This window comes from Gallus gallus, chromosome 17, assembly GCF_016699485.2.
Source record: "Gallus gallus isolate bGalGal1 chromosome 17, bGalGal1.mat.broiler.GRCg7b, whole genome shotgun sequence".
NCBI classification, from domain to species: Eukaryota; Metazoa; Chordata; class Aves; order Galliformes; family Phasianidae; genus Gallus; species Gallus gallus.
Window position 1 is genome coordinate 8713783 of NC_052548.1, and position 24784 is coordinate 8738566.

General features: G+C 53.1%; 1 protein-coding gene and 1 long non-coding RNA gene across 2 annotated transcripts in view; one reads left to right on the forward strand and one right to left on the reverse strand.

Annotated features, from left to right (window-relative positions):
• Positions 1 to 24784, forward strand: part of NACC2 (NACC family member 2) — a 54037-nt gene that overhangs the window by 17129 nt on the left and 12124 nt on the right. The window contains exon 2 of the mRNA NM_001030681.2: positions 23563 to 24489. Coding sequence (NP_001025852.1) covers positions 23625 to 24489 — 865 coding nt within the window. The 5' untranslated portion in view covers positions 23563 to 23624. The remainder of the gene's footprint in view (positions 1 to 23562; positions 24490 to 24784) is intronic.
• Positions 12605 to 18951, reverse strand: LOC107052223. Its single transcript, XR_005840304.2, has 3 exons — positions 18899 to 18951; positions 18378 to 18696; positions 12605 to 14102 (listed from the first exon to the last, which is right to left on the reverse strand). It is a non-coding gene; the product is annotated as an uncharacterized LOC107052223 (long non-coding RNA).

Below are 24784 nucleotides of genomic sequence, written 5' to 3' on the forward strand. Positions count from 1 at the left end.
ACTGGAGGTAACAGCAGTTTGATCTGCAGCAGGCAGCACGTATGAAATAACGAGGGATGCTGACCTCCTCCTTCTGAGAGCGGATGTCCTTCCAGCGTCCACTGAAGGCAGCTTTGGGCACCGAGCGTTCCTTTTTTCTCCTGTAGAGGTCTTAGAATTAAGGCTCTGTGGGAGCAAAGTGGAGAGATGTGGATGTTAAAGGGGTTTCTCAGGCTGAAATCTCTGGAAGGAAACTTCCAATGCTTGCTAAATATTTCGGCTAGGTGGAGAGAGAGCAGATTGCAGTAAATGCAGAGCCAGGAGCTCTGCGCGTGGCGTTAAGGGCGTGCAGTGTGGCACAACGTGCTTTGCATTCAGGTGAGCTGCAGAATGGCCCAGCACAGCTGCCCCAAAATCACCACTGGGTCCACAACCCAGAAGGCTTCCCTTGAGCTTTGCAGAGGCCACTTCAGGTGATCCTGGGAGGAACAATCCTCACGTGTTGGAACTCTGCAGAGTTCAGTGCACCCCATCAGGGCCGGCTCTGCCCTGTGCTCCCCCATGGGCGCTCCACTTGCAGCGCTGCACAGGGATTGCTGCAGAGAAACCTCCGGACCCAGCTGTGCTCATCCGAGGCAGGATGCAAACCCTCTGGTGCTGGAATGGAAATATTTATTTTAGAGTGCCTTATTATAAAGTCAGATTTCCCTGCCAGGCCTTCGGGAGGGCCGGCGCGGGGCTGCGCGCGCTGCAGATACGGACTTTATTTGAAAGCTGCCTTTATTGACATAATAGCACTTAAATTGGTGCACGGCTCTTGGATGCGATAGGAGCACGCTTTCTAAAGGATTGCGTGGAACCATTGGATTGTGGATAAACATAGCAAAACAGCCCTGCGAAGCGGCGATGCGGCTGTGCTGCTGCTTTGCTCGGTACAATGCCTGTGTTTAAAAATACCCGGGCCTGACAAAATGGGGTTAGGATGAGGCTTCAGCCACACGTTTGGATTTAGCCCAGGTTTTGTGAGCCGGGCAGCTTTGTAGCAGTGAGGGAAGGAGGTGGGCTGCGAGGAATGGGGCCGGTGATGCTGAAGGGCAGAGAACTGAAAGGAGAGCTGTGCTGTCATTGCTTCCACCCCCCCCCATTTCTTTGATTCTAGTTGCATTTTCTTTCATTTCATTCAAGCATTCAGCATGGAGGAAATGAAACTGAACGGCGAGTTCCCTACAGCACCAAATGGGCACAGGGCGCTGCGTCCTGCTGCAGCCAGCACGGCTTTGCCAGCACCTGTACCCCACAGCTTCACTGCCACTGGGGCTGAGCTGCTGCTCCTCGGGGTGGAAACACCTCTAGGGTGTGTGTCGTGCAGGGCTTTTTTTAATCAAGCCAGTGCAGAAATTGAGAAATAGGTTAAGCATGCTAAGGAGGGTGAGGCTGTTGGTTTTCTCTACCTGACTTTATTTGTGAAGTGACAGGAATTTTGACAGCCTTTGTGTCTTTTTAGCAAATCAAGTGTCATGCCAGGTTTGCCTGTGGATGAGATCATTTGCAAAATATGCTTCCCAGCTTGCTTCAGGCATAATTCATTGTGTCAACTGCAATTGCTCATTTGCTAGGAACTGTGATTCATTAGCCATTTTTTTTTTTTAAGTTCGACTTGTTTTTTAAGCAAATGTTTGGAGGCAGAACAGCAAATTAAAAAAAAAAAAAAAACCCCACAAATAACAAAAAAAAACCACTTTAAATCGCACAGTGTTTCTACCCACAAATGCTGCTGTGAAGGGAAAACTTGTTAGAACGGCCCGGTCCTGGGCAGGGCCAAGCAGCCCCTGGGACCGCTCAGCTGCGTTGTGTTGCACTCATTTTTGTCATGTGATTGCTCCTAAATGGGGACAGAGGTAATAATGCTCATCCTGCGGGACCGCCTGCGCCACGTGGAGGCTCCGGGGCAGCGGGACGGACGGGCAGAGAGATGGACAGACAGAGGGACGCCGGGCAGGGCTGGGCAGAACGGCACCCGGGGGTCCCAGCTCAGTGCTGGGGATCTGCACAGCTCTCTGCTGATGTAGGGAAAGGAAGAGAAAGGGCCCTTGGCATGGGAGCTGTGCTGTGCCTGCCTGCACTCCCGGAGCTCGCTGTGCTCCTGCTCCGGGTGTTTTGGAGGTTTTCCATATCAGACTTTGGGGAAAAAATAATACAAAAAAAAAAAAAAGTTGCATCTCAGAGACGTTTTTATGTTTCCTTTCCCGTGGATGGAGGCAAATATTTCAGTGCATTTTTTCTTTTCTGTAGGTGGGTGGATGGGGGAGAAATCACTGCTGCTGCTTCAGCAGCCACTAACTCCCCTCCAATACCAAACCAGCATGCGGAGGCTGCACAAATGGAAATGCTTTCCAGAAGAAGAAATATATATATATATGTATATGTATATATATCTTTCTAAACTTCTAAGCAATGGCAATCAGTGCTGGGCAGAACTGGGCAGGCTGTTCTTCCCCATGCAATGGTTTGCTATGGGGTGCTGCTCCCATGCTGTCAGGGTGCTCCCCGCTGCTCCAGGTCAGTGGGCAGGTGGCTCATGGCTGTGTGCTCAGTGCTGAGGGGCTGCCCACCTCGGGGTGCTCATAGATAGGCTCTGGGGTGAGATCTGGCTCTTCACCTCACTGCCACGGCAGTCCAGCCAGTATCAGGACCTATTAATCATGTGCAAAAGCAGGAGGAAAATCCTCTTTCTTTGCAGCATCCAATCTGTAGCAATCAGGGCTCTTTGGGATTATCGATCCGGGGAGCAGAGCCAGATGTTTGCCATCCCTGGGTGTGTGCAGACAGAATTTCAGCAGCCAGTTGAGGAGAGGTGTGTGCAAAGAACTGTGAGTTAAGGACAGCTGAGCTGGTGCTTTGTCAGGCTCATGGGCTCGGTGGCAGCACACTTGTGTGGAAAGGGTCCTGTGTGCCGGTGCCAGCGCTGGCGCTGCTCCACGAGCGTGTTTGTATCATGATATCCACTGGGGAAGCATATGGCAGCCTCGGTTATATATATTGTGTGGGGGCACATATTTTACATGCCAGTTCTCGCTGTCATAGGACAAACATTTACGCTCCAATTATATGAGGCATTAGAAAAACAAGAGCAGGGGTTGGGAATGCCATAATTCCTTGCAGGGATGTCGTAAAAGGCACTATTTAGTGGCGATGCAGCAATGGCAAAATTAAGGGGTGATAATGTTTCCATCCGTAGTGCTTTCAGGGTGCTAAGCTTTGGAGGGATTACGCTTTGAAGAGGTTGAGGATGCAGGTGGATAAATATGCTGCTGGCATTTCAAGGCACCCCATGTGGAAGGCAATGGCCAGGTGCTGGGGTTGGGGGGGGTGGAGGGAGCATGTACACCATGGGAGGCAGTCAGGGGCTTTGCAGGCTGGTGGTTTGAGCCGTGGAAAGCACCCATAGGGAGGGGCTCCTCCTGAGCTGCATCCCCCAGAGTGCTTCTCAGGTCTGCAGCAGCTGGAGCAGCCTGCATGGCAGCGAGCGTGAGTGGCACGGGGTGCTGCCGGGGTAGCTTTTGTTGCTCTCACTACAAAGTCAGTCTTTCTGTGGTTTGCTGACAGTTATGTCGCTGTGGTTAATCTCAGCCCTTCTCACAGGTTTTGGGGAGCTCCCAAGGACCAGGCTGCACAATAAGGCATAGGTTTTGCGTTGTGTCTGTAGCTGCAGCCCCGCTTGCAGGGCACGCGTGTCGTTCGGTCACTGCTGTGTGCAAAGAAAAGTTGTGGGGAACTTCATCTTGCTGCTCCGCAGCCACCTCCTCCTTTGTGCGTGCCCCTCCTGGCACGCGGGCACAAACACATGCCTGTGCTTAATGAAACATCACCACCTGGGTTTAATTGTCTTCTGCTTAAGAACAAATTTTGCACGGTGTTATAAGTGCTCTGAGTGTGCGGAGTAGGGATAAAGCCAGCAAGGTGGGGCGGGAGAGGGGACTTCTGCTGCTGCTGTTCTCCGAGCCCTTGGCTCCAGTACGTCCCCGGGAAGAAATGAGATGAATTGCCATGTGCAAAGCACGCTTTCCTAATAAATCTGTGCATGCAGTGGTAGTGCTGCCCCGGTTGCTGCTGGAGCTCAGCCCCATGGGAGCCGTGTGCTGCAACGTGCGATGGTAGGGCGGAATTTTTGACACTTGTCTCAGTACAATTTCTACTCTTAATGCATCATTAGCACAGTTTTGTGCCTTTCATTCATCTCCCATTACAGCCCTAAGTCCCGTCTGTTAATTTTGGTGTGTTGATATTTTTGTTGTCAGCAGTTTTTTTTCTTTTTTGAAGCCTATAAAACCATTAGTGCGAAAGAAGATTAAAAAGATACGTTACAATTAAAATCTTAATGAAATCTGCATCATACAACTTTTGAAACCATTTAGGCATTAATCTTTTTTTTGGTCTTATGTCCATTAACTCTGGCGATTCTTATTCCACACTGACCCCTGCTGAGAGAGCTGTGCTATAATTGGATTTGGAAAGAGAGGGGGAAGGAAAGCAGGGAGGGGGAGAAGCAGTTTGGAAAGTAGGAGCTGGAAAGCTGGCTTTGCTCTGGGGGGTGTCCGTGGAGATGAAGCTGCTGCACGTGCATGAAGGGTACAGGGGAAGGGCAGATAACCATTTGCCATCACAGCCTCATCTTTCCTCCTTTCCTTCCTCCAAAATGGTGTTTCTGGAGGTTGGTGACGATTATTGTTATTTTAAATAGACTTTCAGCAGCTTACACAACATTTGGATGGGGCCCAGAGCACCCCCAGCTCTGGGGCAGGCTAAAAAGAAGGGTTGGCTAATTCACAGGCTGTGCAGCGAGTGGAACAACAGGACTTCTTGACTCATCAGACAGCTCCTAGGAACCGTGCCATGACTTCTGCAGGACTGTGGGCTGTGCGGGGCCGCTCGAGCCCTGCCAAGCCTTCAGACCATCTAGAACACTCTGTGCTGCTCAGCCCGAGCCGTGCTGGGTTTCTGGATGCCTCCTGAAGGATTCTGTATGTTTTCTCCCACATCGTCTGTGGGATGCTGCAGAAGTTTGGGAGCGCCGGTCCTTCAGTGAACATTGTGGTTCTTGGTGTGGGACAGGGGGGGTATTGGCTTGGTAATGGGATGGGTGTGCTGCTTAATGAGGCAGTAATGCAGCTGTGAAGTCAGAGGATGAGCACATCCTGATGCGGGAGCTGGCGGGCGGCCGAGAGGAGTGGAGCAGCAGCCCGGCTCGTGCTTGTGCTGCCAGCGGGAGCTCAGGAGAGCTAAACAGGAATTGGGAAGCTGAGACTCCTGCAGGGCTTGGAGGGATGGTGGCAGCTCTCTGGGGCCGAGTTGGCACTGTCTTCAGATCTGAGCTCGCTGCTCACATGCGGCAAAGCCTGGATCTTCAGTGTTGTATTTCCTTTTTAAGTGGGTAAAGACTAAAATGTATAATGTTGCTGGATTGTGCCAAGGGTTTAGGCATAGCCTGAATTTATAGCTTAAGAACCTGGGATGAGGATGTGTCTGACCTCTGTCCCTGCCTTCCCCTCCCAGCGCCCATGATGACATCCATAGCCATGGGTGATGTCTGTGGGTGACACACTGTGTCCCCTTTCTCCATGGGCTTCCTGTGCTCTCTCCGACCTCGGAGCAGTGCCCGGTGTGTGCAGGCTGGAACAAAGGCGCCACTGTTGGAAGCTCACTGTGACGATATGTGGGCAGTCGAAGGCCCAGGAGAGGGAGCAGAGCAGAGCTGCCCCCCATGTACCCCATTGTGCACTGCTGGCACTGAAAGGAAGCACTCCAGGATCGATATCCAAGAGGTCCAATAAAATCTGTGGAAATTTCATCTTGAGCAATCCAATAAGTCTTTTTTCTTTCTCCTGACAACCATTTCCTTCTTCTTTTGCTCTTGTTGTTGTGCAGTGTGAGCAGGGCCGTGGTGCAGCCGGCTGGGACCGCTCTGCTCTGTGTTGCACTCCAGGCTTATGACAGTGATGGCTCTCATCCCCAGACTGCCATGCTGATTTTGGCACGTGGGCTGCTTGTAGATCCATGTAGAGGGATTTGCAGTGCTGTACCCCAAGGGCTGCTGGGCAGCACGGGGCAGAGCTGTGGGGAGTAGTGTGGGGTGCACAGCTGCAGCCTCAGTGTGCCTTTCTGTGTCCCAAAACCATGGGGTCCCTACAGGTCCCCACTGGGAGGTCTGTACCAAGGCCTGGGCACGCAGCTGCTATGGGAGCCCGCTCTTGCTCACCTATGGGGTCTAATCTCTGTACCGTGCTGATACATGTCTGTTCAGGTACTGGGCTCTTGTTTTGTGGGTAGCAAAATAAGAAAACCAGCAAACCCTCGGTGCTCAGCATGGTGCTGGGGACACGGGCTGTGCTGGCACTGCCTGCTGCCCTCCTAGGATTGCTATGGGCAGCGCCTGGGGCTCCTTCAGGGGCACGGCAGTGTTGGCACAGCGTGGCGGCATTCAGTGCCGTGCATCCCACCTCTGGTTTCATTGCCTTGTGTAAGGCCTGTCCCAAGAGCCGACCTGAACTCTGCCTCTTCCTTTTAGTTTGGGGAAGGTTAGCTGGGGTTCAAACCGCTGCGATGCGGTTGGAAAGGCTGAGCGGCGCATTGAGCATTTAATACAGGAGTGCATTAGCTCCCACCCACATCCCCCGTCGGACGCCGGCGGAGGGAAGCGCTCCATGCCCACATCCAGGAGCTGCTGCTGGGCACGCGGCGTGCACGGCTCCCTCCCAGCCCCACGCTCCTTGCACCCATTGCCACCAGCAGCACGCTCGCTGCTGGCTCTGCATGCACAGCCCTGCGGCCGGCTGGCTGCCCCAGCCTGGTGGCCATCCCCGTCCCCACATTGGCACCGCGAGGAGCACCGAACTGATGTGCCGTGCCTAATTGTGTTACAGCTCAATTTGCGGAGCCTTGCTTCTCTCGCGCAGTACATCAGAAGCTCTTGTGAAATCTAATGTGCTGTAGCATCGGCGCAGGAAAAAGCTCTGCCTTCTGTGAAGCCAGACTGTTGCAGCGTAATTTGTTTTGTAAGGTTTTGAAAGGCGGTGTTGCAATATGTAACAGTAGAATAGTGGGAAGATGGTCAGGTGGTTCTTAGGACTTCAACAGACAGATTTCATGTCTGTGTGTTTTTGCAACACCTTTCTATAAAGGGAAACATAATTTAAAATATGATTACTTAGTGTTGTAACAGTCTTCTCAAACGTTTTTGCATTATGCAGAGATCATTATCAGAGGCTGATATTAACTTGCAAAGAATATTATGCAAATCGCTCTCCTGTTCTACTAAAAAGAAATTTCCTTCATAATGCAAAGCGTGACAAAAAAAAATCGTGCAGAAGCTTTTGGCAGAATTACATTCAGAAGATGTAACAGTTTTTCTGCTTACTCGCGCAATCCATTTGTGCCTTTCTGCCGGGTTTTCTCGACTCAAGCTGATAAAAGATGAATTTTAAAATCGGGGCTGGGCTGGGGGGGGGGACCTCATACCTCCTGGGTGCAGGAAGAGAGGACAGCTTTTGTGCTCAGCATGGCGCCGATTGGCGGCCCGTTGCCCAGAGGTTACAGGTGGGCATCAGTCCTGCAGCCGGTGCTGCACTGCTCTGAGCTCCCCACATTGCAGCGTGCCGCATTCGTGGCACCGTAACCAGCTCACCTTGCTGCAGTATGTGAGGATCCTGGGTGCTGGCACCAGGGGGTGGCACTGGGATGCGTCCCGTCCTGCCCCGTGCTGCACCAGCCCTGCCTGCTCCGTGTTCCTGAGCATCAGCACATTCCTGCAGGACATCCCAGCCCTGCTGACGTCATGGGGAATTTACACCATCTCCATCCCTCCTCCTTTTTGATTTTTATTTTATTAGGAGCTGATGCTATCGGAGCTGCCCCTCCTGATACAGAACCCAGACCCCGCTGCTATCGTTTCTGCTCTTACCGCAGATGGATGGACCAAAACAGACCCTAATAAATATTGTAACCAGCTTAAATGACTGAAATACTCGCAGGCTGCGGATAGCAGTGAGTTTGGAAGAGGGTCGTTCCCTGCAGAACCCCACTTTTTGAGACCCTTATGGTCACTGTGGAAAAACCGTATCCTTTGTCCTCACATGTAGGTATTTCTCAATACAAATGTGATTGAGAAAGGTCGGTCCCATTCGGAGCTACAGATTGAATTACAGCGTTGTGAAATGGCAGAGCGAGTTTTCAGCGGCGTGCAGAACGTTCAGACTATTTTTTGCTTCTGGTTAGATAACTCAATATTTTAAAATCAAACCAAATGAGATAAATCAGCTGCAAGCTGTAGTTAGCATTCATCAGGCAACTTAGTCTGGGCGCTGGGGCACCGGCTGGCTCCACCTCTAGCTGCAGGCTTTCCCCGCTAGTAACGGGCAGATGCGGATCCTTGGTGATGCTGTGCTGCAGTGCATGGGATCTGAGCAGGACGTGCTGCTGGCTGGGACAGCCCCACAGCCCCGTGCCGTGCCATGGCCCTGCTGTGTGCTGCCGCCCGCATGGTGGTTTATGGAGGAAGGACTGTGTGCTTACGGAGCTGTTGTTTGTGATGGTGAATCGAAGCGGTGAGGTGTTGCGCTGTAACCACAGCGGTAGGAAGCAGTGTGTGATTTCTGGGTTTTTCTTTCCTGGAGGTTTCCTTTTGGTGGAGGAGCTCTGCTGAGCGCCTTCCTGCAAACCTCTGCCTGCTGTCCCCTTGCAAAAAACGGTATTGCTGCCAAACACACGTCAAAGAGCATCCAGCCTTCCCCTTCCCTGCTCCCAGCTGGGATGGCTGCACGTGCTCACTGAGCCCGGGGTGCAGGTTGGGGAGCGATGGGAGCTGCAGGAATTCTCTGCACACCCTCTGCCATGGTGTGCAAGCTGGGTGTTTGCAGGGCCAGCAGGCCAATCTGGTATACCAGGCCATTCATTTCTGCTTTCCAGCATTCCCCTGGTGCTTTTAGCCTGGCGCAGGAGCTGACTGTCCATCTTCCCAAACTGCAGCTCTGCAAGCAACTTCCAGGGCTGTGCCATGCCTGTACCCACAGCCATATGCCCGTGTAGGGCAGAGAGAAGTTTGCTCCCCTGAACTGCTGCAGCTTGAGAATGGAGCAGCACTCCTGCATACAAATGGCTGCTTTCCCTTCTCTTTGGGCAAAGGCTGTGAATGGAGGCTGGGCAGCACCCTGCCTTGTCCTGGCACTGCTGGCAGGAGAAGAGCTCCTCGGGTTGGGATGGCACAGCCCAGCAGAAGGCGAGCAGGCATTGCAACCTTGAGGAATCTTGTAGGTCTTGAAAGTTTTAATTAAAAACCTGGCGTGGCGGAGGGTGTTTTGTTTTAGAGGGAACATCTTCATTTCTTTTGCAAAAGAATTAAATGAAACCATGGGTATTTTATTTTTTAAAAATATTTCTGCATATTTATTCTTCGACGTGAAGCATTAGAAAATAATTGAGTAAAACAAAATCCACAAGGCTTCAAATTACCTCCAGCTTAATGTTTTATTTAAGAGGTTTGCTAACTGACATTCCTTATAATGAATTAGGTCACCCGGCTCTAAAGAGCGTTGCGGGTTTCCTCCTTTCCATTTCAATGTGAGCTCTTCCCGTGCGCGGGCACGGCCGCTCCGTGGCTCCCGGTCCCCCCAGCGTGCAGAACCTCACTCTAATTACTCTCAATCACACTGGTGCAAATGAATATATCCATGTTTGGAGGATTGAAACTGTGTTGTCATGGCAATCTCTGTAAGGTCATGAGAAACTCGTTGATATTGTTCGTCTTCTCTCCCGGGAGACCTCGTCTACCTTGGCCAAGCGATGGGTTGGGGTGTTTTGTCTGATAACTTTAAAGCATAATTTGGTCACAATTGGGCCGAGGGGGCCCTGTGCTGAATAGCACACTTGTGTTCTGAGAGGGGCGGCTGTGGCCAGACCGGTTGGGCGCTGGGGAATACAGTTACAGCGTTTTGGCCGCGGGGCCCCATTCTGTGTGCTGCAGAATGCACAAATAACCCCATTCTGTGCCGGGCGGCTGTGAGCGCTCAGGTGGCTCCGGGTGTGGGGCAGCAGGCCGGGCTGCCCTCGCTTCGTCTGGGGAGGGGAGCATTGGAGGAGCTGGTAACAAAGTGCATTCAGGTGGGTACGGGTGTGGGTCTGTGCTGCTGTCAGCTTGGGCTGGGGGAAAGGCACTGAGTCTGAAATTGGAGTTAAGCTGAATTAAGAAGTTATCCAAAACGTGGTTAGCGTGTGCATGAAAGCCTTTTGTGTGCGTGCATGGCAGCAGTGCAGGAGGGGCACGGTGCTGCAAGCAGCTCACTGCAGGTGCACGGAGCTGGGGTTGGCTTCAGTGATGCACAGAGTTGTGGGTTTGTTTTTGCAGCTCTTTGCTTTAGAAAACAAAACAAACGAGCAACAAAACCCATCAAACCAGGACTGTACCTTATTGGCAGAGCTTCTACAGCATTTTGTTTTGCAACTAAGTGTTACACTAAATTCATACACCTCTTCACTGGGGCTGTTATGCAGGCCTCGCACGTGCTTGGGCAGATGGCAGCGTGCAGGTAAATGGGTTTGAGAGTTTAAGGTTCATATTGAAAGTCAAAGAAATAACTGCTGTCCATGGGACAGAAGCGAGCGCCTGTCTGGGGCTGTGTAGGTTGGGTGTTCATTGCACATCTGTCCTGCAGCCACTGGAAATGCAGGGCCTGGCTCAGCCCTACAGCTGACGTGTATGGTGGGCTTTGCCGTGGGTGCCTCAGCTGTTCCTGAAGGCGCAGAGATGCTGTCCCCAATTGGGGGCTGTCACCCCAATCTGCCTGCGTGGCGCTGCGGGTGGCACAGCGTTCTGCAGGGCTTCGCCGTCAGATGAAAGGTTTCACATCATAACGTCGGGTAATTGCTGTAGTTAAGGAAAGGTTCCAAGTGTAATTAGGAGCTGGGTTAAAAAAACCAACCACAGAGCAAGTGGAATTTCAAACTAAAGACTTATCTACGTTAAAATAAGGCAATGATTTTTAAATGCTGTCCTGGACCCCACTGTGGCCCAGTGATACCCCCACGCTGCGGGGCTGCCCTGACCCAGCTTGGGGTGCTGCCGCATGGGGCTGCAGGGGGTGTGCAGCCTTTGATGTCAGGAAGGCAATTAATGGTGGCTGCCGTAACATTTACGATGCTTCAAAACCCGTGCGTTATTCCCCGTGTTGTTTGTGTTGGTCGGTTGCTCAATGCAGGCATGTGCCACACTGCTTCGGTGACAGCAATGCAGGGTAGCCACATTTTTGGACAACGTTTTGTGAGAATTTCTTAATTTCCTGAGCGAGTGCAGGGCTCTCGGGCTCTCCTTCCTCTGCCAGAGAGACTATTTGCTCACACAAAGTTCTTCATTGTAATAGGGGAAAAAATCAATTTGATTACTTTCATGTCAGCATGCATGTCTAATGGCTCAGAAGTTATTGCAGCCATAAAATATACAGTATCATTCCTCTCTCACTCTGAGATTTGACAGGATTAATATAGTCAGCATGAAATCTTAGTCATAAAGCCGACCATAAGCGATGGTAAAATTAGCCCTGAAATTGTCTGCTTTTGGAGAGCATCTTCTGCTTTTCCTTCTGGGAGCAAACACCACAGGCTGGGTGCATGGATGGGCAGTGCAAGAGGGCTCTGCTGCTGAGCTCCACGGTGGGCTTCCTGGGCACAGAGCAGTGGCACGCTCCTTTATCCTTGGGTTTGTGCAGAGCGTTGCCTTTCAGGGCTAAACTTACTTAAAAATTCCATTAAAAGATAACTTTGCTGCACGCTAGTAATATTCTCTGAAACACAGCCAGAATGTAATCTTGAGTAGCATGGGAAGCACTGGGATGGCAAGCAGTGGGATTGTTTCCCTCTGAGGGTCTGTGTGCCCCATGCCCATGTGGGGCTGGGAGCGACACACGAGGGCACAGTGGCTGCAGTGCCCCCAGTGAGGCCACTTCTGGATGTGGGGGCACTGTGCCACTTCAGAGTGGCAGCCCCCAAAAGCACCTCCTGATAGGTGTCTGCAGGATGTAGGAAAGAGGAAAAAGAGCCAAAGCTCTGGGTTGAAATCTTTCTGTATATATATGTATATACATTAATTTTTGCTGCTAGCTGCCCTGGCAGCAGCGTTGCCACGTGCTGTCGTACCCACTGATCACCTCTCATGCACACCCATTGCTGGGATGTGTCCCCAGTGCTGGGCACTGCCCACAAAGGACCGTGCAGCCCCACGCACTGTGTGGGGGTCCCCAGAGCCCCCCAACCCCAGGCAGGACCCGAAGCAGAGCAGGTGCTGGTCCTGCCTGGCCACCCGTCTCAATGTCCTGCTGGCAGTTTGGGTCAGCAGTGCTGGACCAGCAACACTCCAGCATAGCAGGCAGAGGAATGGGGCTCAGTGGGGTCGCCAGGTGCCAGCTGGGCACCTCTTTGTTCTTTGGTGCCCGCACAGCCCGGAGCAGTGTGGCAGTGGGAGGGGGGACGGCGAGGTGCTCGAGATGGAGCTGCTGTAACTCTTCCATTTTAATAATAGATTACCATTAGTATCCGCCCGATATAACGCGCCTCATTATTGCTTACTCAGAATAATTTCTCCTTATAGAACCTTGGAACTTTATTTGCTGAGCATCAAATATGCAGCAACGCATGAATAGTTTTAAGACTCGATCCCCTCAACTCATACGGTGTGCTTTTTTTTCTCCCCTCCCCGAACTGTGATTGAAGTCAAATTAACATATTTACCTCCAGAGCTCGTTAAAAGATTCAGGAGGTGGTTCAGAATCGTCTCCCATTGCTGGGATGATGCTGGGCTCCCTTTCTCAATAGAGCCCTGCAGACCTTTGACTCTCAGCCCCGCACTCTGTTTCCTCCCCAGTGCTCAGCAACAGATGGGAGCGCTGTTACTGCCGCTGTGTTCCCCAAAGGAAGCACTTTGTTTTATTTTATTGGCTTTTTAGGATGGGGGAAAGGGAGAGGCAGGGAGAGGGAATGAGTTATCATAAATAACACACAGCCCTGGCTGCTGTTTCAGCGTGCAATAAGGAAAGGTGTTGCAGCGCGTTGCTGCCGATGGGTGCTGGCTGTGCGCTGCTGTTGTCACCGTGCTCTGCCTGCGTTTGTCTGCAGGTGATAGCTGCTTCCTGTACTGGATCACAAACCTTATTTTTTCTTATATTTTTCTTGTATTTTGACATCTTCCCATGGAAAAAAAAAGAAAAAAAAAAGCCCAAAACAAAACACTGTGTGAATGCAGAGGTTTGATACCGAACCCAGTTTGCAGCTTTGCTGCTCAGAGGTGTCTTTCTTCTTCCCAGCCCAGGAACTGTCCTGCCCCGTGCTGTGATTTATTGCTGAGGCCGTTTGGGTCTCACAGAAGCCAATCCCAGTAATCCCAGTTTCAGTGCTGTGGGTCCATGGAGCCGTGCGCTGTGCCCACGGAGTGGCCGTGCTGTAGCCATGGATAGGAGCTGCTGCAGCAAATCTCCCTGCTCCTAAATCAGGAAGTGATTGCTGCAGATGTTGTTCCCTGAGCAATGGGTTAATACTTGGTGGTTAGCATGGTGTAGCAGAAAAAAGAAAACACAACTTATTTGTTTGAGGTTTCTGGCTAATGGCCTCGTAAGTATTGCAGGGCGTTGCGGCAGATTTCCTGGATTTTGCAATTGGGATGGTTCTGGTCTAACTGGTCAGAAAGATTTAAAGAATATAGAAAGAAATGGGAAAAAAATAGAGAGAGAAATCGCTCAGCGCGTTGCTGCAAAAAGCAGAGGGGTGCCAAGAGCTCGGCTGTCTGGTGAGGCAGGGAGTGAGGCCGGGGGGGTCAGCCCAGCACTGGGGCTCCATCCGAGGTGCAGCACCAGGCAGCAGTGCACGCGTTTGGCCTCCTGAATGTGGCACTTCAGTATTTTCCCAGGCAGGAAAAAGCCATTTGCTTTTCATGCACAACATATAAATCTTGGAGAAGTTCCCAAAGTTGCGTGTTGAACTGCTCAGTTCTGTGCTTCTGTGGAAGGAGAGTGTTTATTCCCATGCATTATTTTTATGTTTCTCTTCAAAAGGAGGCTGAAGTGTTTGCGAGGAGGACATTTCCAGTGCTGGGGATGAGCAAGAGCAAAGAGAGAGGCAGCTTTAGAAGGGACGGCTTCACCTCGCTGTGACATAGGGTTGGTGTGGCTGGGGGCTTTGTCTGCTTAGAACCACAGAGTTGTTTGAGTTGGAAGGGACCCTTAAAGGCCATCTGGTCCCTCTCCCTGCAGTGCTCAGGGACACCCACAGCTCCACCAGGTGCTCAGAGCCCCGTCCCCCAACCTCGGGTGTCTGCAGGGATGGGGAACCATCACCTCTCTGGGCATCCCGTGCCAGTGCTTGTGTTAGGAATTGCATTGAAACCTGCCTGGTTGCTGGTTTCTCTTTAAATCTCCTGTGCTGTTTGTTTGTTTGTTACACCTGTGCTTCGCTCCAGCTGAAGTCCCTCCCTGGGGCCAGCACAAATCTGCTGCCTCTGTCCCAACCCCAGGCTGGACTTGCTTATTGCTTCTCACTTCACTCCTATCTGCTGAAGGCACAGGGAGTGGCTTTGCCATAGCAGTTCTGTTTGTGTGCATAGGAGAGGGGTAAGGAGGGGCAAGGAGGGACCCCCGACCCATAGCAGCACCACCCTGCAGCACTGGGGCTGCCTGCAGAAGGATCCCTTCCTTGTCTTTGTGTTGCTCCTTCTGCTCACCTTATGGGAGACCCTGAGATAACTATAGAATTACGTGTATACACGCATACAGGGCATAGGATTTTGTTGGTTTTTTTTTTACATAAGATGACTATTTTTGAAGTACCCTCGAATCCTGGAAAACTCGAATCTGACCATCTCCCATTCTCCCATGAGCACCTTTCCTGCTCAGCCCCAGGCTGCTCCTGCATCCCAAAGGCAGGATGGGATGGATGCGGGCAGAGGGAACCTGGGGCATCTCAGTGGCACTGTCCCCGTGCCCCATCCCCACACCTGTCCCCATGCCCTGACCCAGTGCCATCTTTCCGTGGTGCATTCCATGCAGGGCCAGGACAGGGGAGCAGCAGAGGGGAGGTTTAGTGCTGCTGCCGTGTAATCCCGCCGTGAATCAAAGCAACTTTTTACAAAACAAGATTCTCTCGCTGTTGCAAAAGAGCTTTGGGGAAATCTGGTTTTTGTGGTTAAGGATCTTAGTCTGATGCACAAGGAAAATTATGTGTAGCTTTTATTTGGCCCAAAGGATTCTTACAACATTATCCGTATTTCCTTTAATTTGTGGGATTTCTAGTAAATGGGCTTAAAAATAGGTCCGGGCAAAATGCCAGGGTACATATGAACAGCAAAAGGAAAGCTCTGCACGCTGAGCGGCTCACTTTCACTTCTCCCTCAATGCCAGCTGCATTAACTGGGAAAAGGGAGTAAACGCTCACCTTTTGGGGTTAAATGTAATTACCTCTCTGGAATTCTTTGGAGGTGGATACTGCAGGAAAGATGCTTTCGCTGGGTAATGGAACACACGCAGTGTTTGTGTTGAGCTGGCAGCGGGGGGGAGCAGCGCTGGTTGTTGGGCTGGCAAAGGGCTCGGAGCCCTCCAGCAATGGGGTCGTGGTGCAGGGCAGGGGTGGGGCAGAGCACAGCAGTGCTGTACACACGCAGTGCGTGGTGTGTGTGGTTCTGGGAGCCGTGAGGATCTGAATGGGATGACCCCATAGGTGGCGGTGTGGGAATCACCTCCAGCATCCCCGCTATGCACGGAGCTGGGTGTGCTGGGGAGGTCCCAGCCGGGCACTGTGATGGCTGAGCCCATCCTTCAGGCTCACCCCTTCGTGGTTAAGGCTCCCCAAAGAGCTGCTTTTGTTTTCCAAAGCCCGCAGTTGAGCACACGGCTGCGGTGTTGGTGCAGGTTTGGGTGCAGGATGCTGGTGTGGACCCTGCTCCTAGAACAGGGTCGTATGGCTGCACATGCTTAGAAACCCTTTTGGATGTTCTTTTTTAAAAAATAATTGCTTTGGGATTGATTTTTATTCTTTTTTTTTAATGTTTTAATGGAGAGGCAGCAAATTTAATATCTTCTGTCTTGGCTGTGTTGTGATTTACATTTGATTTTAGGCATAATTAGAAATGCAAGTAGAGCGCTTTGTGTTTTACCTCTGCTTCAACTATTTATGGCATGATATGCAAATGGAGCAAGCTATGAATATTAAAGATCAGAGCATGTTACAAAGTACCACCGCCGTTAAGGAGTTGGGTAGGGGCGCAGGCCGTGTTCCCCTTCTCTCTAGGGCAGCCCACATCGCCTGCTGCAGTGCCATCGCCGACCTTTCAAGGTGCTCTGCAGCACCAGGAGGGAACCTTCAATGTGTCTCAGCCAAAATGGGGCGGCTTCCTATGACTGCGAGCCCGAGGGAAGGGATCTTGCTGTTCTCACCACTCAGACCTATTTACATAGCATTATTTTGGGTTTGTTGACACATCTGAAGTGACATGGAGAGCGGCCCTGCATTCCGGGCAGTGCGGGGCTGTGTGGCTTCAGATGGGGCTGCGGGTGCAGCGGGACACACTGTGGGTGCAGGGGATGGGCTGTGGGATCAGTGTGTTGCATGGGGGGGGGGCAGGGAGTGCCCTGGGGAGCAGCGTGCTTCTGCCTCCGAGGGATTTAAATTACAGATTTTGACAGAGAAGATTGTCAGCAGTATTCAAAACAGAGCAGGAATTCTTTTGAAATGCCGTCGAGCTGCTCTGCAGCAGTTGGGAAGTTTGGCACGTGAGAATTGGGCCCAGGAGCTGCCACCAGGGCTTTTTGTCCCTTAAAACTCATCTGTATGCAGCGTCCTGCATTGCCCAGCACAGTCCTGGGCTCAGCATGTGGCTCCAGGCTGCAGAGGGGCTGCTGGCCTGTGGGGCTGGGGGTCCTCCTCCTGTAACAGCCACAGATAGCCCTGTGCTTGTGTATTACAGAAAAGAAGGATCTGTTGGTGCTTGTGGCCGCGCATAGAAAAACCAACCAACAAACCAAATAGGGGTTTGGAATCGACTTGTGATCAGCTGGATTATTTATCCATAATCATTAATTGTACATCCTGTTGATGGGCTGACGTGTGCTTGTTGGTATTAGGCTCCGTTCCATCTGCAGCGTCACATGAACATGAGCCAGCAGTGTGCCAGGGTGGCCAAGGAGCCAGCGGCATCCTGGCTTGTGTCAGAAGTAGTGCAGTCAGCAGAAGGTGATCGTTGCTGTGCACCTGCAGTGCTCTGTTCGGTGCTGGGGCCCCTCGCTGCCAGAAACACATTGGGGCCCCAGGTGTGTCCAGAGATGGGCAGGAGCTGTGATGGGTCGGAGCACAGCGCTGTGGGATGGGTCAGCGTGGAGGAGAGGGGCTGAGGGGAGACCTCATCGCTGCTACAGCTCCTGGAAGGAGGTCGTGGCAAGGTGGGGTCGGCCTCTGCTCCCAGGTGGCAGCGCTGGGATGAGAGGTGACGGCCCACGTGTGCCAGGGGAGGGTCGGGTTGGGTGTCAGCAAACAGTGCTCCTCAGATGGAGTGGTCAGCACTGGCACGGGGTGGTGCAGTGGGTTGGGGGTGGGCTTGGGGATCTGAGAGGGATTTTCCGACCTGAATGACCCTGTGATCCTACGGGAGGTTGGCGCTGCCTCTGCTGCACGAACATCCATGTGTCTGCTCGGGGGCTGTGGGTGCATGCAGTGCTGTGGGGCTGCAGTGGGGCGAGGGGATGGGACCGCCCTTCAGGCACCTCCAGCCCCGCATTGTGCACCTTCTTTATCTGCAAGCTTATCTTTCCATTAAGGATCAAGCTCAGATGCAATTGTAGCTTCACTTTAAGAGAGCACTAAAAGTTTAATGTAGAAACATTTTCCTTCGCCAGAACTTTTTGGCAGCGTCGTTCCCTGGTGCTAAAATTCCTCCGGGAGCGCAGCGCTCCGGAGCTGCAGGGACGCACTGTCCTCAAAGGGTTAATGGCATCATCCCGACTGCCTGGCCTTATTAAAGCGAGGGGACAGATCTGCAGGCAAAAGTCATTCATCGGAGGCAGAGATGGGAGCAAAGTTTCCCTGCCCTCTGCAGTTTGGTAGCGGTAGGCTATGCAGTAATTGAGAAGTAAAGCAATGGAATTATCGGCTCCTGTCCAAACGGAGCACGGCTTTCTTTTTTTTTTACAACCTCCATTGCATCAGAACTCGGCAGTATTCCTGATGTCCTCATGTGTGTTAATGCTGACTCACAGACTAACTTGCACAAGAAAAAAAAGCCAGCAGGCAGCAGCTCCACCATACTAGGTAATGAGCTCTCGCAAGGAGCGGCGCTGCTGTGCTGTAAGCTCTTCTAATTGACCTTTTAAGATATTTACCTTATTTTAAGGCTCTCCGTTCCGGCGTGGCGTGGCGGCACGGCTGAGCCATGCATGTTCGGTGCTGCCGCTCGGCTGTTGTGTGCGAGGAGGATGCGGCTCAGCATGACCCTTGTCTTTCTGCTGCGTTACTGCGGGCTGCCTTGGGATGGATGGATGCAGGAAGCGCGTGCTGCAGCGGTGGCGGAGGGGCTCCGGGTGCTTTCTGCTGCTCCTCGGGGTCACCCGGCTGCTTTGTTAGGTTGGAACAGCCCCAAATCCTGCAGCATAGTTTGATTTCCCGTCCCTGCCTCTCCTTCACCCCTTTCCCTGTAGCAAGCTGCAAAAAAAAAAAAAAAGAAAAGAAAAGAAAAAAGGAAAAAAAAAATCCTTGTTGCCTTTTCTATTCTTGCATGTCCTTGCTTCAGAGCTCTTTAAAGCAGCGATGGGAAACAAGAAAAAAGCCAAAGGAATCGCCGGTGCCGGCAGTGGCACAGCGAGGTGGGAGCTGCCCGGAGGGCTGACCCGGCGCTGCCACTCACCTTGCGGGCATTGGGAGCTGTGTGCCGCCGCTGACACCAGCGCTGCTCTGCCCTGCCCTGCTCTGCTTCCCGTGCTGCCTTCCAGCTCTCTCTGTGCGCGTTGCTCCTCGCCAAGCTGTGCGTTTTGCCTCGCTAAGCCAGGAGCCGCTCACTGCTGCAGGGGTTGGGGCTCAGCGCTGCTCCCCGCTCGCTGCTCTCACTGCAGGGCTGCAGTTGCGGTGCTGCAGCTCAGCTGCTCCCCACCCGGCCCTTGGCTGGCAGCCCCTGCCCAGCGCAGGCACTTTGGCTGACCCGGTCCCTTCTTATCCTGTCATTACAAGGGGGGACGCAGCCCCAGCCCTGCAGCTGCAGCCAGGCTGGTGCTGAGCATCCCCGTGGGGAATCCTGGTGCTACAGCACCTCCCATCTCCAGCCCCGCAGCCTGGAGCCCAAGGGTGGGATTTTTTTTAATTATTATTATTTTAAGTCTTTTGATTTTTCCCTCCTCCTCCCCCTCTGCAGAAGAAAAGAGGGGTTCCTATTACTGCCGGGCCCCCAGGGATATGGCTTCACCACCCTCTTGTGCCACGAGCGCTCTGCGGCCTTTGTCCTTCCATGGGGATGTAGGGCAGGGACCCTTTGTAGGGCTCTTCTGCCTTTTTTGGGCTCTTTGAGCTTTTTTGGTTGTTGTTGGTAGTGAACTCTTCAGATCTCGTTGTAGGTTGGCTAAGGAAAAGACAATTTAAATGAATTATCTAATTATTTCTGATTACTCCCATGGGAGCTCTGATGCCAGCATCGTATTCCGGATCGATGCCTTTCTCTTTGCCGTTGGCTCACCCCGACCTCTCAGGCCTCAGAGAGGAGACGTTCTTCAGGACTGAGTGAACCTGCACAGGACCTGAGAGCTCACAGCGCTGCACCGTGCGGCAGCTGAAATGTTTATGAGCTCCCTGGGACAAAGGCTGGGACTTCATGGGACCATGCAGAGACGTTCCGTTTCTCCTGGGCTGTGTCAGGGCTCAGATAAGAGGCTTCCATTGGGAAACAAAGCGATGTCTTGCTTCGGTTGTCACATACTTTGCATGATTCTTAAGTACTTAGGGGTGTCTGGTTTAATTGGGTTTTGCCCGAGGTTTTGTGTTGGCTTGGAGCCACTCGGTAGATGTTTGGTGGGAGTGGTGCTCCCAGTCAGTTTGGTGCTGTTTTCTACCCAAAAAAGGAGAAAAAAAAAAGGAGTTTTTGAAGTTAGACATTGTCGCTTGTATTGCATCCACTGCCTGGTCATGGTGCTGACTTGTGGCTGTCGGTTGTAGGGGTGGGAGGTCCGATGGGGAACAGGTTCTGCTCGGCTTTAGGACTGCCTTGGCCCTATTTATTTGGTTACCAATAGTCCTGCCATAGGGAGGTGATGGAAAAGAGGAGGAGGAAGCAAAACAACAGCCCTGGGCTCCCCTCGCAGTCATTTGGGCTCTCAAAAGCTCACTGGGATTTGCCTGCATTCCTGGGTAGCGTATCCAGAAACCGACCCGGTTTTGGTGATGTTTTGAGACGTGGTTGTTTGTAGAGCAAATTCTAAGCAATGTGAACAATTCCTATCTATCCCACCGGTTCTGACCCCCCTATGTGGCACACGGGAACCCCATCGGTGCCTCCTGGTGCTGGGGGCACACTGGTACCCATAGGTCCGTGCCCTGTGTGCAGTGAGGACAGCCGGGTGCACAGCAGCAGCTCACTGCCATTCCTGAGTGGAACTCAATGCCCCACGCAGACACTGGGGCAGAACTTAATGCACCCCATAGGCACCAGGGCAGGAGAATCGGAGCCGTGTGTGCAAAAATGGGGAGGGGTTGAGCGGGAGCTCTGCAGCCCGTGTCCGTTCTCCCCGCCCCATCCTTGCCTAAGAGTGCCATGGCCTTTAATCTGCTAATTTTTCCCTGCCTGCGACCATCTGAGCAGTGCCATCGGAACAGATCCTGGAGCAGTAATCGAAATCAAAATGCTCTGGGCAGGGAGATAAGTAAGCAAAGTGAGGCCCCACCCTCTTTCCCAGAAAATAGCACCAAACATGCTCAATAAACGCGAAGGTAATTTAAAATCTGAATCCAGGAGACAATGTGACTAGGATTTCATTACTTAAGCAAATGGATTTGCTTTTAGTGGATTCAGCCACAGACTGAAAGAAGCTTTCCCCAAGGGGTAAACATTTTTCCTGCATTTGAAAGGCTTTCTTGTATGTTATGGGAGGGGGGGTGGGAGGGAGGTGGATCGTGCCTGCGGCTGCCCACAGAGCACCTTTATTTCACAGTGCCCCGGGCACTCCAGCCTGCCCCTTTGGGGTGGTGGCACTGGGGTGGTGTGGGGTGCTTGGGTGCGGGGCTGCTGGGACTCAGTGTGGGATAATGGGCTCAGGGTGCTGCGGTGTGGGGTATTGGGCTGCAGGATGCTGGGGTGTGGGATGCTGGGGCTCAGTGTGGGGGTGATAGGGTGCTGTGGCTCAGTGTGGGGCTGGGTGTGGGGATGCTGGCTGCAGGATGCTGGGCTCAGTGTGGAGATGCTGGGGTGCAGGCTGCTGTGGTTCAGTATGGGGCTGAGTGTGGGGAAGCTGTGGCTCAGTGTGGGGCTCAGAGTGGGGATGCTGGGGTACAGGATCTAGGGATGCAGGATGCTGGGGATCAGTGTGGGGATGCCAGTTGTGGGATGCTAGGCTCAGAGTGGGGATGCTGGGGTGCATGGTATAGAGATGCAGGATGCTGGAGCTGAATGTGGGGCTCAGTGTGGGGATGCTGAGCTCAGTGTGGGGCTCCTTGTGGGGATGCTGGGCTCGTTGTGGGGGTGCTAGGCTCAGTGTGGGGATGCCGGCTGTGGGATGCTGGGCTCGCCACCCCTTCCCCAGCCCGAGGAGTCACCAGCAGCAGTGCCAGCGCTGCAGACTGTTTGGAATAGTTTAAATGCTTTGACACTCTGGATGTACTAGATGGCAGGGGAGGCAGTTTACAGCGTAATTCATATGCAAAACTGCACTATAAATTTAAAACCTGTCTCAGTTGCCGTGGCACCACTAAGCATTTCATCAGCATACAGTACAGTATTTCTGCCATCTTTGTTTGCATTGCAGTGACTCATCAAAAGTCTGTCTTGTACCAACACTGAGAGCATTCCTCTGGCACTGATATTTCTCTGTTTTTAAAGCTTCGGTTTGAAACTGGCATTTACTTCAGGTCCCTAATCAAAGGGCTCTATTCATCGCAGAGAGCAGCCTGAATGTTAATCTGCATCCGGCCTATTCATTTAGATGCTATGCACTGCCGTGGAGATTTGACTTGGTAAGAGCTTGAGCTCCAGCAGATAGAAGCGAAGGGCTCCGCGCTGCTTTCCTCCCCCGAGCGCTCGGCGTCCCCGCGCAGTGCGGGGTGAGAGGAGGGCAGGGGACCCCCGGACACGGCTGGAAGGTACGTGCCCGGCTGGCGGGGGGGGCCGCCAACTTCCTCGCTCGGGAGGGTTTTATTGAACCGTGCAGATAGAATGAAATTGGCTCCGAGCGTTCCCTTTTCTTCCTGTTACCCCGTGGCCTTGCGGATAGGACTTTTGTTGTTTCTTTTTCCCCCGGCGCTGGGAACAGAGCAGCTCTTTGTGGGTTATTTTCTTTAAAGAGCAGATTTTTTTTTTTTTTTCCTTCCCCAATCTTTCTCGGATTCACTTCAGTTTGTTTGTTTGTTTGTTTTTAAAGTGATGTTCTCCGGGGCTTTCAGTCCTCCTTAACCACAGTCTGTACTCAGCAGCATTGACGGCAATTGGGATTTTCAGTCGTTTTCTACCTGCCGGACCGCTGCGTGGAGCCTGGAGGGGGGTGGGGGTGTCCTGGGCTACGGCTGTGAGCTGCTGAATGCGCAGTGCTTTGCTTTGCCGGAGTTGTGGTGCACAGGAGGCACTGATGCTGACCGCCTCGGCAGCGCACAGCTTTGCGCAGCGGCTCCACGCGCCCATCACGTTTATTGAGGATGTGAGCGGCCCCGCGGCCCCGAGGTACTGCAGATGGGGGCTGCCCTGGGCTGGCCTCGGCCGGGACCCCCACACCGGGGCTGTGCTGTGGGGACGGTGCCCTGGCGGCACCCGCTCTGCCGCAGTGTGTGAGATAAGCGGTGTTTTGTTTGGGGTTCATTCTGTTGGGAAAGGGTTTAACTGTTGAAATGCTTCCTCTTTCTGGTGCAGATGTGAAGGTTGCTTTAGAAAGTGCTTTGAGACGGAGCACTGACGGAACCCTGCCTTTATCTCGGGCAAAATGGCACTTTGCTTCGTGAATGCCTCTTCTATAGTTTCAGTGTAGCCGGCGGTGCTGGTGGTGCTCCTTATATAACGCTGCCCAAGGTCTGTCTGCTCTCCGTGCGCTTTGCTGTGCTCTCCTCTCCCATTATGGGTCACATTTTCCTGCATAAAGTAAACCCCCGGGGGAATAAATCAGTGGGGTTTATTTAAACAGACCGCAACTTTAAGGGAATGTTTGAGTTTTGGAACATCCCTCGCTATCCTCCGTGAGCGTTGTTTAAGAGCGTCGATAAGCGATTTTATAAGGCATTGCTCTGCTGCGTTGGCTCCAACCACGGCTCGGAGCCTTCGGTGTTACCGTGTGCCTCCGAGCTGCCTGAAAACACTGTTCCTCTCTCCCTGCCTTCTCCCTTTTTCAGATGTGCCCTACTTTGGATACCCCTGCGTTGAATGCCTGAGGAGCTCCGGCGGATCCTGAGCCATGTCGCAGATGTTGCACATAGAGATTCCCAACTTTGGGAACACCGTGCTGGGCTGCCTGAACGAGCAGCGCCTGCTGGGGCTGTACTGCGATGTCTCCATCGTGGTGAAGGGCCAGGCCTTCAAGGCGCACCGTGCCGTGCTGGCTGCCAGCAGCCTCTACTTCCGAGACTTGTTCAGTGGGAACAGCAAAAACGCCTTTGAGCTGCCGGGGACGGTGCCCCCTGCTTGCTTCCAGCAGATCCTCTCCTTTTGCTACACCGGCAAGCTCACCATGGCGGCCAGCGAGCAGCTGGTGGTGATGTACACGGCGGGCTTCCTGCAGATCCAGCACATCGTGGAGAAGGGGACAGACTTGATGTTCAAGGTGAGCTCGCCCCACTGTGACTCTCAGACCGCCATGATCGAAGACCCCTCCTCAGAGCCGCAGAGCCCCTGCAACCAGCTGCAGTCGGCCTCGGCGCCCTACGTCATGTCCCCCTCCATGCCCATCCCGCTCCTCACCCGCGTCAAGCACGAGAGCCTGGAGCTGCCGCCGGCCGCCGTGCCGGGCCTACCCGCCAAGCGGCCCCTGGAGCCGGGCGTGCGCGATGGCCCCGCAGGAGCAGGCCCTGCTGCCGGCCCGCTGAAGCTGTCGCGTGTCTCCTACTACGGGGTGCCCAACCTGGCCTCCCTCCTGCCTACCGTGCAGCAGGTGCAGTACTCGCAGGGGGAGCGCACCAGCCCCGGCGCCAGCAGCATTCCCACCACCGACAGCCCCACGTCCTACCACAACGAGGAGGATGAGGAGGACGACGAGGCGTACGACACCATGGTGGAGGAGCAGTACGGGCAGATGTACATCAAGTCCTCGGGAGGCTATTCTGGTAAGGAGTGCGCTCTGTCCTTTGGTTTTCCGCTCTCCACGAGGTTTTGCTCGGTCCTTCCGCAGTGGGCTGGGGCTGATTGCTGGGCTGGTGGCTCTGTGGCTTCTCTGGTTTGCAGAGGGCCCGGCGCTGGGACATCCCGAGGGCAGTGGCCACCTCCAAGTATGGCACAGTGCTCATGGCCGTGTCCTCTGGTGCCATGGGTCACCCTCCGGGCTCTGTGAGGTGTGAGGTGCCTTCCCCTCATCCCGACCTTCTGAAATGAGCGGTGCAACATGCCTGTGTCCCTTCCTCC